This window comes from Anneissia japonica, unplaced genomic scaffold (genome assembly GCF_011630105.1).
Source record: "Anneissia japonica isolate Jap-2015-1 unplaced genomic scaffold, ASM1163010v1 scaffold288292_len1863012_cov191, whole genome shotgun sequence".
Lineage (NCBI taxonomy): Eukaryota > Metazoa > Echinodermata > Crinoidea > Comatulida > Comatulidae > Anneissia > Anneissia japonica.
Window position 1 is genome coordinate 124,396 of NW_022688773.1, and position 12,802 is coordinate 137,197.

At 34.6% G+C, this 12,802-nt stretch overlaps 1 protein-coding gene across 1 annotated transcript in view; it reads right to left on the minus strand.

Moving 5' to 3' along the window:
- Positions 1-339: 339 nt before the first annotated feature.
- Positions 340-12,802, minus strand: part of LOC117122934 — a gene marked incomplete at its 3' end in the record, with an annotated part of 14,984 nt that continues 2,521 nt past the window's right edge. The window contains 5 exon segments of the mRNA XM_033268713.1: positions 340-1,301; positions 1,511-1,681; positions 2,946-3,027; positions 3,791-4,094; positions 4,879-6,619. Coding sequence (XP_033124604.1) covers positions 1,273-1,301; positions 1,511-1,681; positions 2,946-3,027; positions 3,791-4,094; positions 4,879-6,619 — 2,327 coding nt within the window.

Consider the following 12,802-nt stretch of genomic DNA (forward strand, 5'->3'; position numbering starts at 1 on the left):
ATGTATGTTTATTATGATTTGACTCACCAAATTTAGTGACCAAAAGTAAATGGTGAGATAACAAGAGTAGTTGCAAGTAGCTTTTAAAAGCTTAATACGGTACTAAATAATATTATTTAATCTTCAAAATCATACCAGATGTTGCGAGGCGATGAGACATATCAATAGCATCGATATGGTATTTTCAAATGTAAACATTTTTTCTACTTAAAAATCTTTTAAAATAATGTGTGTTACAATTTAAAAAAAAACCTGGAATATTTCAAATCCTTTGCAACAACAAAAATAGGCCAAAAAATAAAGCGCGTGCTGACTGACTTGACAATTTTTTTTTTCTTGTTTTTTTTGGCTACTTTCAACTCATCCAAGATTTCTGTGTTGTCAATTGACTTGAATAACTAACTGTACAAATATAGCAGATTGATCTAGCAGCTTTCTGCGTTGGCAATTCAATTGATAACTTACTGTAACTAGGACATGTCTTATCTAGCATAGGTCTTATCTAGCACAGCATAATATTTTGTAAATTTGCTTTTCATTTTTATCTTTAGCTCAAGACCCATCCTATCATTCTACCACCAGATTTACTCTTAGCAGATTTACTCTAACAGGGTCAATTGCAAGACGATAGCAATATATCTACATTGCACCCCAAAGGGCAGTAGACACCAAAAACGAATACAATTAACATAATAATTATTAAAATTTCTCAGCAAATTCATATTCATACATTTAAAACTAAATTTTCGTTTTTATAGAAATAATTAAGTAAAAAAAAAAAACACCTTGTATTTAATATTGCCTTTTAACCATCTCAAGGCGCTTTTAAACCACTAAACAGCTACTACACACAATACAATAAATATTGAATGAGACAGAAGTCAATATAACCATAGAGAAAATAGTTCAAAAAAGGAGCAAAATTTTAAATGGGTGGTTTCTCAGATGTATGACAATTGCAGCATAATTTGATAAGGATGGTCAGGATGATGATGATCATCATAACAATGATGATGATGAAGATGATGTTATTGTTTAAGCTGATGACGATGGTTATATCACATTATTGACTGATTTACTGTACATTTTAATTTGCTTTTTTTTAAATATATCACTAATGGCAACAATTGCACAGCTTGATTGATGACAGCAGCAGCCACAGCGACGATGACAATGCTGAGAAGAATTAACATTTTTTTGAAATGTTAATGATGATGAAGAGGACAAGGATAGTTGATTGGCATATACTCGTCTATTGCTGGAATGTTTCATCTAGTATTTCAATTTCTTTTTTTGGTCACCTGTAGACAGGAATGAAATAAGAACATTTTAGATGCATAGCTTATAACCTACCCACAAAATTGCAGTAAATGAGAAATCCCAACATCATCATTAATAATCATAATCAGGGGCATATCCAGTAGGGGAAACAGGGGGAACTATTTATTCTGAAAATGTTGTCCAAGTGCACAAGCTTTATGTAATGGTTTATATTCCACCATTTACTTACCCTGTCCTTTGGCGCTTGCCATGCTTGATATGCCACTGTCCTGAGAGACCATGGACTGTGCGTAATCGTCCTCGGAGCTACATGAATCACTACTATGTCGCTTTCTAGCGATCAATTTTTCTGTAGGCTCCTCTGTAATCTGCATCGATACATTTTCATCAACTGATTCATCTAGACAATAATAGTGATAATGTTAGACTTATATAGTGCAAAAGGCTGGAGCTTCAATGCACTTTAACATTAAATATTTATTTAATTTAAATAATATGCTATAACTCATTGTGCAAGAGACTCTTTTAGGGACATAGGTACTGTACAGGGAGCATAGGGTGTAGACCCTCAAATTAGGAAACTCTCAAATTAAAGCTTCCATTCTACCCTCATCCCAACCTCACCTCATAACACCTCATTTACAAAGGAAAAAAAAAAAAAAAATACACTCAATTAGTCAAAAATCACATCATATACCTTATATTTCACAAGATGGAACTATCCCTCACTTAATCTAAGGGGCCCCCAATCCCCAAACTTATGCGGTCCCCATCAATCCCATTATGCCATCCATATCAATAACATTAGTAATTTTTTTTTTAAATTACAGTACTGTAAAAACAAAAATGCAAACCCTGGTTCATGTGCACTAACAATCTTTACTAAAAGACAGCTTGGGGATGATTTGAGAATAAGAAATCAATAATACGCAAAAATAGAATAGCACAAAAAATCAAGTGCTGGAGGCTTTAGTGTGGTCATATTCTTCATAATGTTCTTCACTGCTAAAAACAATTACAAAATGTGTTTTGGATCAGGGTGACCCCACTTAGACCTAAAATTATATCCGTTAATCAGAACTATCAAAATTATGAATAATTACTTCACAATAATATTATTCGGCAAATAAAGTTGGTTTTAAAAAATCTTTTCTTAATAACCACCGAACAATTTTACGCGTTGCCAAGTTTTGACAATATGTTTTGTTCTGTTCACTGTGATTTTCATCAATAGCTTTTGTACTCAATTTTACATGGTTAATAAAAAGTTGGTGTACCAAAGAACAGTGCTCCTAAACTACATAAAAGGAAAATGCCCAGGGGGAAACCAGCCTAGATCTGCTTTATTAACACGGCTGATCACAATACAAAAGTCTATGTTTAGAGTCTAGACACATTTTTTTGAATCAAAAGCAAAATTCATTTGGTACATATTTTTCACATGTATATGGTATGCATGAATGAGTCCTGTGTATTTTTATGAGCACTGTTCTTTGGTTCTATGCTGGCTGGCCCCTGGATCATGCAGAATAGTTGTGTACATTGCTAACTGAAGAGAAATTATTTTGGAGAGAAGTGGGATAATTTGATGACATGCAAGATTATTGTAGGGAATAATCGTTGAATAAATTAGAACTAAACCGACATATAGTTTAATGATTTACCTGATGAATCATATATGGCCTCTGCATCGGCATCAGTTACATTCGTCTCTAGTGGTCCCTGTGAAGACTTCCTATCTGCCCTCTTGAATAATAATAAAAAAAAAAATCAAAATATTTTTCACTCTAAAGTCCTGTGGTAAAATATTATCTGATTGCTAATGGATTATTAAACATTTCATTTTACTGTAATTAAAAACAACTATAGTCATATTTAATTAGAAATTGATATATTAAATATCCATTATTTAACAAGTTATAAAAAAGTTGTATGAAGCAACGTGTTCTCCCTAGCATCATGAGCAAGCGTCATGGTAAGTGTTAAGTCCACCATAGTTGGGACTGACACAAGGTATTTTTAATAATTAGGAGGCATTGAATTGTACCATGGTACCATGATGCTTCAAGGGCCTGGGGAGAACACTGTGAAGTGAATAAAGATTTCATTTCGTATATTTACAATTATCATAATCTGTACAAGCAATTATTTATGGAAACATTACAATTTTCAAGACATTGAGAATTCATACAATACAGTGAAAATTAATTTTAAAAAGTAGTAATATATAAGAAAGTAAAATTACACACATTAAAATCAATTATTTAATCATTGATAAAGAACTGTAAAATTGTAATTGCAAAAAATTTAAAATTGTTATTTTATTAATTTCTATTACTATTATTTTACTGTTATTATTACTATTATTTATGTAAACATTCACTACTACTGTATAAGTTTAGTATTATATTTTATAATTATTATCATCACTATCACTGTCCCTATTAAATTATGATAACCATCGCCAATCACTATTACCGTTTCACATTATAAGGTTATCAGCACTTACATCAAAGCGTCTTTTATAAGCTGGGTATTTCATTTTTTGGCTGGTTTTAATGAGTACAATCTGTATCTTTCGTTTGAGATTCTCCCAGTCTACGGAGTGTGGTTTTCCCAGCTTCCACAGACGCTCCTCAACCTTCAGCGCCCCCTCAAATTTTTGTTCAGCTACCTTTAGGTCTCCTCGTTCGTTACGCTCCAGGTAGAACAATCCCAGAAGATAGTATGCTCGTGCTGTGTCTGTGTGGTCGCCTAGCAACTCGACACGGCTTGTGACACATTTCTTTCCCAAATCAATGGCATCTTCATATCTGAATAAGAATATAAGATTAAAATTAGATTAGAATTAAAAAGAAAGGGCCACTATATAGTTTTTTAATCACAATCATTTAATTATTTTCGACATAAACTTTAAATGTGGAATTATATAGCTTAGTTGGCGATTGAAAGCCGTATTCTAAAGTTTTTTCTCAAGTTTATTACGGTATTCTGGCATTTGTGCTTTTAAGGATGATAAAAAATGACAATAACTGGTGTCATCGTTACTGCTAAGTTCTATAAAATCATATTTGTATAACGTCTACATTAATGGATCACATATTATTATTATTATTCATTATCTTATTAATATTCAATATTATTGTTTATATTATTTTGATTTATACAATTACTATATTGCTATCTATATTATTTGGCCTATCATTATGATTATTAATATTATAATAATGAATTGAGGGCTAGTCAGAAAGCATGAACATCACTGATGGCAGAGAAATCTGAAGGATGAATTTTTTCTCAACAATGAAGTAGGTTAGAAAAATGTACCAGAATAGTCATGTAGATAAACGTTATTGTCATGACCACAAAACAAGACGAACATAACATTTTGTAAGGTGCACTGAAAGAAAAGCTCCCTAAGGAAAACAAATCACTCAAGAATTTAATTATAGAAATTGACAGTTGCTGTTAAACATTCTGATGGCGAAGCCAATTAAAAGTATGCACAGAATAACAAAAAAATGGGCTCAATCTCTAATAATGTCAGCTAGATTATGTATAAAACTTTTACATTAAATAAAATAATAACATTGTTACCTGCCGACATCCCGGTATGCAAGTGCAAGGCTTCTGAGCGTCTTCAGTCGCCCTTCCTCATTTTCAAGCACCATTTCATCTTCCACCTGCAAGGACCTTTTGTAATACTCAATAGCTTTTTCAATCTCTTCTAAATGATAGTAACAAGCCCCAATGTTTGCTAAGTACACTGGAATATCTGGGTGATTTTCTGATCCGGTTAGGTCTTTTCTTAGATTGTATGCCATGTTGTAAAAATCCATGGCTTCCTTCAGTTTGCTTTTCTCAAAGAGATCATTGCCTTTCTGAAGCCTTGCATTTTCCTTTATCACATCTGCCATTGTGCTGTAGAATCTAGCAGTATTGGTGTTCTTCAGATTTAGTTCTTTTACAAGAGCATATGCGATTTGAATGCGCTCATTGGCATTGTCTAAATCATATCCGCATGTTGTACAAACATTTCCCCAAAGATGATAAAGTAAAAAAAGTTTTTCTTTTTCACCAGCATTCAAGTTTTGGATGTGCTTTTTGGCAAAATAATTTTCAGCTTTCTTTTTAAATAATGTACTGCTTAAGGATCTTTTATCAGTATGTATTGGTTTTGTGTTTGTAGCTTTCAGCAACACTTGTTCAGCATTTTGAAGCAGTGGTAGAATTTCTTCATAGTGATAATTAATTCTGGACATCTGCAACCCTTCATATGCTGACATTTCAACAAACTCAAGTGTGCTCTGGTTCTGTTCTGCAAGCTGTCGCTGGGCTTTGAAAAACTTCAGTCTTTCTTTTGTAGAATAAAATAGTTCAATTGTACTAGCTAACTTTCTCCATTCGTCAGTTTCAACATCTCTCTTCTGTTTTGGTAGTAGCCTTAGAAGCTCTTGAAAGTTGGCAGCATCATCATTCTTCTTTTTTATAGCTTTTTTGTAATTTTTCTCTGTCATTTTTCCAATTTTTTTCAGCTTTTTTAAATAATAGTTAACAAACTCCTCTTCTCCTTGTCTGTAATGGATTGTTATGGACTTGTTACTCCTGGCTATCTTTTGTAAGAACTGTCGCATAAGTAGATGAAGCCCATAGCGTATATCTGACTTGTTGACGTCTTCGTCGTCGTCAATTAACGTTTCAATTAGATTCCTGTATTTTAAGTCTTGAAGCTGAAGGTTGACTTCCACTTCAGGAACTTGCTTCATTCCCAAAACTGCTAGAGCTGCACGACTGGTGAATGTACCGGGAATTGCGGACAGTCGAACCATATGGAACTTCTGTTTGTCAGGCAGGCTGTCAAACGTGTTCTTCAAACATGCTCCCAGGTTTATGCCACCATATAATTCAAGACTAAAAACGTTGTCGGATTTGTTATCTAAATACTCGATCAATTTTTTAGGAGGTATAGAGCGGTCCTGCAGACGACTACCTGTGACTTTCAAGGCTAAGGGGCACTTTCCACATAAGTGAATGAGTCGCTTTGCATCTTCACCTGATATTTCAGTCTTGCCAGCAGAGTATTGGAGGATATCTATTGCATCACTATCTTTCAGCTCATCTGCCCTGATTGGAATTTGAAAGACACAATTATCATAGTGGGTGCATAGATCTTGTGGCAATCCCATTCTGGTTGTGATTAACACCTTCAGGCAGTCGTTGCCACAATCAATGATTCTTTCAATTAGTTCAACAAAAGTGTTGTACACATCATCGTTTACGCCTTTTTCTGGGGTTCTTAGAGGGCGATCGGCATTGTCAAACAAAAGTACAGCGCCACCTGTTAGGATAAAATGATTAGCATCAGTTATAATTTATATTCAAAAAGTTTCTATAAACAAATAATCATCCCAAAGGAATAAGCACAAAGCTGGGCTCACGCTAACCGCTCGCCAAATCGCCGTAGGCGAAAACTATTTTGGATTGGCAAAAAAAAAAAATTAACTGCTTTAGCCATTTTGTTGTACTGTATGAGTAGTCTTGCTGCAAACATCATTGCATGCCTCGCAAGTTATTTTTAATTTTTAATTGTGATTAAAATTTTTATTTTATTTTTTTTTATTTATTCGGTATAAAACACTCAAAATGCAACAAAAGTTAAAAATTTCTTGAGTTTACATATAGAAATAAGCCTACCAAACAGAAAACAGACACGAAACAAGCATAATATAATACAATCAAAAGTGTACGCCTACAGGTAGATGCAGGGCAGCGGCTGTATGAAGTAGACTAAAGGTAGCACTAGCTATTAGAGCTTGGGGTTTTCTACTAAAACTAGTGACTAAAACACATGGGCCGATGTGATGTGATGGTGGTCGAAAGAAGATACCCTAGTATAGTTAATAACAATTTAATCAGTGATTTTGTGTTATTGACAGATACGTAAAATACATTTAAATCATTTGTGTAATAATTTAAGAATGCACCGAGTGGGTCAGTTAGTTACACAGTGTACGTAATTGTGTTGTAAAGAGAGTAATCTCGTAAGCAAGGCTAGGTTAGACAGGGCCAAGATCATGTACGTTCTTGATTATCACGGTAAAAACTTCGGGTGACAGACGATTGGGCCCAACTGGTGTGGACGATCGGGCCCCAAGCCAGTTTGAATATACCGCAGTCAAGTAAACCACTGCTAGCTCCCCACCCCCAATATCGTTACTGGTAAGTAATTTTTTCAACTTTTGTAATAGGCATATTCAGAAAACTTTCAAAGTACCTCTTCATTGGTGTGCTAAAAATATTAATTTGCCTATCAAATAACGTTATCTCTTCCTTCCTTCCTCCTCCCCCCGAACCTACCAGAGATTTTTTTCTGGTACCTCGCCAAGGCAGGGGTGGATTTAAGGGGAAACCCCCTCCCCCTTGTATATCTCTGGATCCAACCTGGCAGGATTCTAGTCGGTCACTTGGTTCAGACTCCACTGTCGAACATGTTGGACCCCATGTCCAGTCAGCAAGTTTTGGCTAATGATTTTTAATAATTTTCGTCAAATTTTAGCTAAAGACAGCTTCAATTGGCTAAAAAAAAATGTTTGACTTTAGCCAACTGGCTCAACCAAAAAAAATGTTAGAGTGATATATCTATTGTCTGTGCTGAATTAAAAAATTAAGGAAATAAGTAAGTATACAGTTAAAAAAATATATAAAAAAGTTCAATAGGATCATGTTTTCTTGTGCCTCAATTTGTTGATTAAGAAATGAGAGAAAATAATCGCATCATACAGACTACATTACACATAATTACTTAGGAGACAGTTAGGGGTCCCACCCGAGAACAACCACGTCAGGTAGGGCAAAATTATACCTATATTAGGAGACACTTAAACGAAACAGAACCACACTCAATGACGCTGCTTTGCCTGGCATCATAATGACCATAGCGGGGGAATCCACGAGGTGAGGGTTAGGTAAGGTGTCTGACATGTCCGAGTAAGTGGTCTGAACCAAGGGGCTGATTAGAGCCTTGGTTGCCGGCCCCGAAAATCCCTGGTAGGGTTCACTGGGAGAGTTTTTATGGCTTAGTAATGGTCCATATGTGCTTTTAGACCACAATATTAGGGACTGGCAATCAAAATAATGTTCTATTTCGATGCATCTATTATTCTAGGAGGTTTCCCATGCAATTTAAATTTTGTTTGTATCCTCCACAAAAAGAAATACATTTTGAAGTTACAGTAGTATTCATTGATTAAGATACTACAAACGGGTACAAACATACGATATGGTCACCTCCTCTCCCTTCTCCAAGTAACGTCATGTCAGCATGTGGCTGAGAATCAACCATGCCTGAGAAAAGGAGGGAAGAGGAGGGGGGACAATCGGCCGCGGCCGATAACGGCGCAGAAACTTGCAAAGCAGCTTGCACCACTGCCGAAATCGAGCTGCATGACCTTGGGGGCTAAAACAATCCCTGGCGGCTGGGATCCCGTAGACACGGGATCCTAAAGCGCAGCAGATGGCGGTGCGGAAAGCGGCAGAGCCGAGTCCGACGCGGATATACCCAATGCGGGAACCGGTGCCCCCGGTCTGCAATGATCAGCCTGCTAAGCTTTAATTGTTAGTTACAAATCGAGATGGCGGCCAACGAACACATATCTCCTTGTAGGAAATTAGTCGGTTTATCCAGGTAAGTATTCACGAAGTAGACTTTATATATCTCAATACCTTTTATCTCATTAACCAAGCTTTTTATCAAAGTTTAATTTTTTTTTAAATTGTGTACTTTTGTTGGCCTAATGAAGTTTTTATACTTGCTGCCCTGAAAATTTTCTATAGAGTACTACTGTACAGTGCTACGTCACGATACCATGTGATACTACTCTGTTGCTATCGTTGCAAAATGCGTTCAACCAGACGCCATTTTCTCCACTGACAAACCATTGATCCCAATTTCTAACGTACAGTAATTATTAAGATGTTGTATCTTACTTTTTCTTTTTAAATTTTTAATTGATGGTTAAATGTGTGTTCGATAATTAATATAATGCAAGCTTTTGTGTTTTTAGTACATTTTGATGGTAAAATATTAAGATTTTAAAATGTCATTCAGGCGTAATGAACAGTAACCAACGTTTGTTGACAACGGAGAGCACCATCTGACGTCGTGAAAAAACGACTGTGGTACTCTAAAATTGGAGACTTACTACTGTAGGCAGGCCTAGACTTAGGCCTACACCAGCGGAACCTTTTTGCCTTTTTTTGGGGGGGAAGCAGCCCCCTCCAGCCTACGCCCCTGTAGTGATGAACCAATTGATAACATCTGCCACTATGCAGATTTTTCATGTTAGTAAAATGTTGAGAAAGTTGAAAAAACTTCAAATATCTGTAGTAAATACAAAATTTCCATAGCACCTAATAATTTTCTGAAGTGCAAAATGTGGGTTGATTATATTACTTACAGGATAAAACAGCTGTTTTAAACAAATGGGACAGGATTAAGATTTACGGCCACTTTTTTTTCACAGTAATTTATTATTAATCTGACAAGTACAAGTTGTCTAGAAACAATGTAACCACAGATACTGATGGAAAAGTCATGACTTTAGACCTATTTATTTATGGATTTAGGGCCATGATAAATTTCTGTAGCAATTTTGTCCATTTCCATACCTTTAATTAGGTTAAAATTTAGTACATCTGCTCTATGTGGCACTTTAAAGTGAGAATAAAAAGTATGAATTATTGTTATTATAGAGTTAGTATTCTTCCTTAATGAACAGTACAATGTACTGCGCATTTAATTAATAAGTTACATAGACTTCCGAGGAATTGCATTGATCCTAATTAAGAGATGCATAAAGAATCAAATATAGGACTAAAGAGAAACAATAATGGATAAATATTCTAGTTATAAATTTAATTAAAATTTCATTGATTTTAGATTGTTTTTTTTCATTTATCACATACCTAAAACAAACACAATAAATACATTTCATTTATAAGTAGAGGGCACTCAGAGAGTGCATACCTCCGCCCACATCATAATTCTCCTCAGTATAAATTTTCCCCGCATATTGTCCCTATAAAAAATATAAAATAATGAAAAAAAAAAAATAAGTAGACTCAAACACATATATCACTTTGAAATTAATGATCATGTGAGCTGGTATAAGCACACACACACGTCTATACGGCAAACAGTTATACAAGTTTTTTGATCATTGTGTCTTTCTTTGACCCTGACCCTTCAAAATTTTGTCACTTCCAGATCTCTGGGAACATTGTGGCCAAGTTTGACAAATTTCTGATAAAAACCGTTAAAAAAAAAAATCGTTTTTTGTTGATTGTGACCTTGACCTTCAACCCTTACCCTTAAATATTTTGAGATCTTTGGTTATGGAACATTGTGACCAAGTTTGACATGTTTGTGATTAAAACTATGGCCTGTAGACAAATAAATAAAAATAATAGTTTTTCGTTGACTGTGACCTTGATCTTGGACCCTGACCCTTAAAAAATGTAATCAGCTCTAGATCTTTGGTAAAGGAACAATGTGGCCAAGTTTGACGAATTTCTGATAAAAACTATGGGGTGTAGGCTGTTCACAACAAATATGCCGACAAAAGTAACTTTAAAATAAAAAACCAGGCAATTAAAAACATAACCTCCTGCCAACTTGGTTGGCGAAGGTAATAAAGAGTAAAATAATTGAATAATCTTGGTAACTAATGAATAGTAATAAGTGTACATTGCTTTCATGTAAATGTCAATTCGGCGCCTCACAGTAGTAGTAGTCAGCGTGACCAATGCTTGGGTATTTACCCAAGATCTTGGGTATTTTGACTTGGTCTTGGGTTCTTGGGTATTCCGTTCAAATCCTTGGGTATTTTATTTTTACTAAGAAAATTAAATATTTTTGTCATAGACGAAGAATTAAAAGTAACAAAGTATATTTCAGTCTATTCAAGTAAGCAAAACTCAACGAAGTGCACATAACATTGTTAATTGAATGTTAATTGCTATAAACATGGGTTCAGAATTGTTTATTTGTGATTTGTGTTGCCAATGATCTTACCTAATTAATGCATTACATAATAAAACTTGATCACTGATCTACTGATAACACTGGCCGACTGAGGGCGTATTTCTCTATCCGTATTATCACCTCATGAATATTAATTTTAATAATTAACACAAACAATTACAATAAAAAATTGGTTTATAAACTGAACTAAAAGGGAAACTATACATGCGAAAAACACGTATTTTTCTAATTTTAATGCATTTTCAGGAAGCTTGGGTAATTTTGGGCAATTTTTGCTGAATCTTGGGTAATATCAAAAATTGTGAGTGGTCACACTGGTAGTAGCAAAGAGTATAAATAGAACAAGAGAGCAAAGTCCCGCTCGTAAAAACGTCCCGCCTGTGTAGGACGCCCACTAACGGTTGTATATTCTTTTTATTACCCAGTGCAGCGCTGCGCAGCACGGTAGAAGTACGCCCGCTATAAACTCAGTAAGCAGAAAACAAAAGTACAGTATCTTGTGGAGAACAGATAAACAGACAAACCGACCCAGAGCCGTAGATAGAGAGAATATGGCCAACTCGGTTTCAATCACGTGACTTACACCGGCCATGTTGTCACCAAAACAAAACAACGCGATAGGGTAGGAAGTTAGCAGTTATTATAAATAATTAATACTATAATTATAATGTGAAATACCGTTATGTTGGGTTTGGGGTTGCTGCAATCAATCCAACAAAGAAACAAAAATGTATTAATTTCCTTAAATTCCAAAAAGGAGGAGGATTTGGGATTTTATTTTAACTTTGCACGGCGATCGAAAAATCTCGCTATCCACGTAGTAAATTTTAAGGCATGTACCGCCGCCCGCCCCACTTCGCGGTAATATATATCCACCTACTACTACTAGGGATAGACAGGCCTAAATTTCGGTACTTCTTCGGAGTAGTACTTAAATCGGCTTAATTACGATGATAATAAAAAAAAAAAGGAAGAATTTTCAAGCAGCAATGATTTATAAAAAGATGCAATGTTGCACTTTGCTGTTAAATTATATAACTAAATTTCCAGAAAGCTACATGAAGAATCAGTCAAATGTAGCTTAATAATTAAAAATAAAAATTGAATCCTCCAATAAAAGCGAAAACTTGTCCAAGGAGCCCTGTGCTATGCAAACATGCCCAATTGTGCTTTACAAATCAATTAATTGTGCAACTAAAGATTTTAAAGATAAAAATATATTTTAAAGATATAGGCCTAATTGTATTATAATATATTCATTGTTTTAATACATATTTTCAATCAAAACGTTTAAATGTTTTACAAATTACAAATCAAAATTTCAATGAATAGTAATAAATAATAATAATAATAATAATAAATAATACAGTAATAATGATAATATTATAACTCACTAATATTATAAACAAAGTGTGGAGAATGCTGCTATATTACTTACAAGGCCTAGCTTCTTGATTATGAATGATTAGGCATATGTTG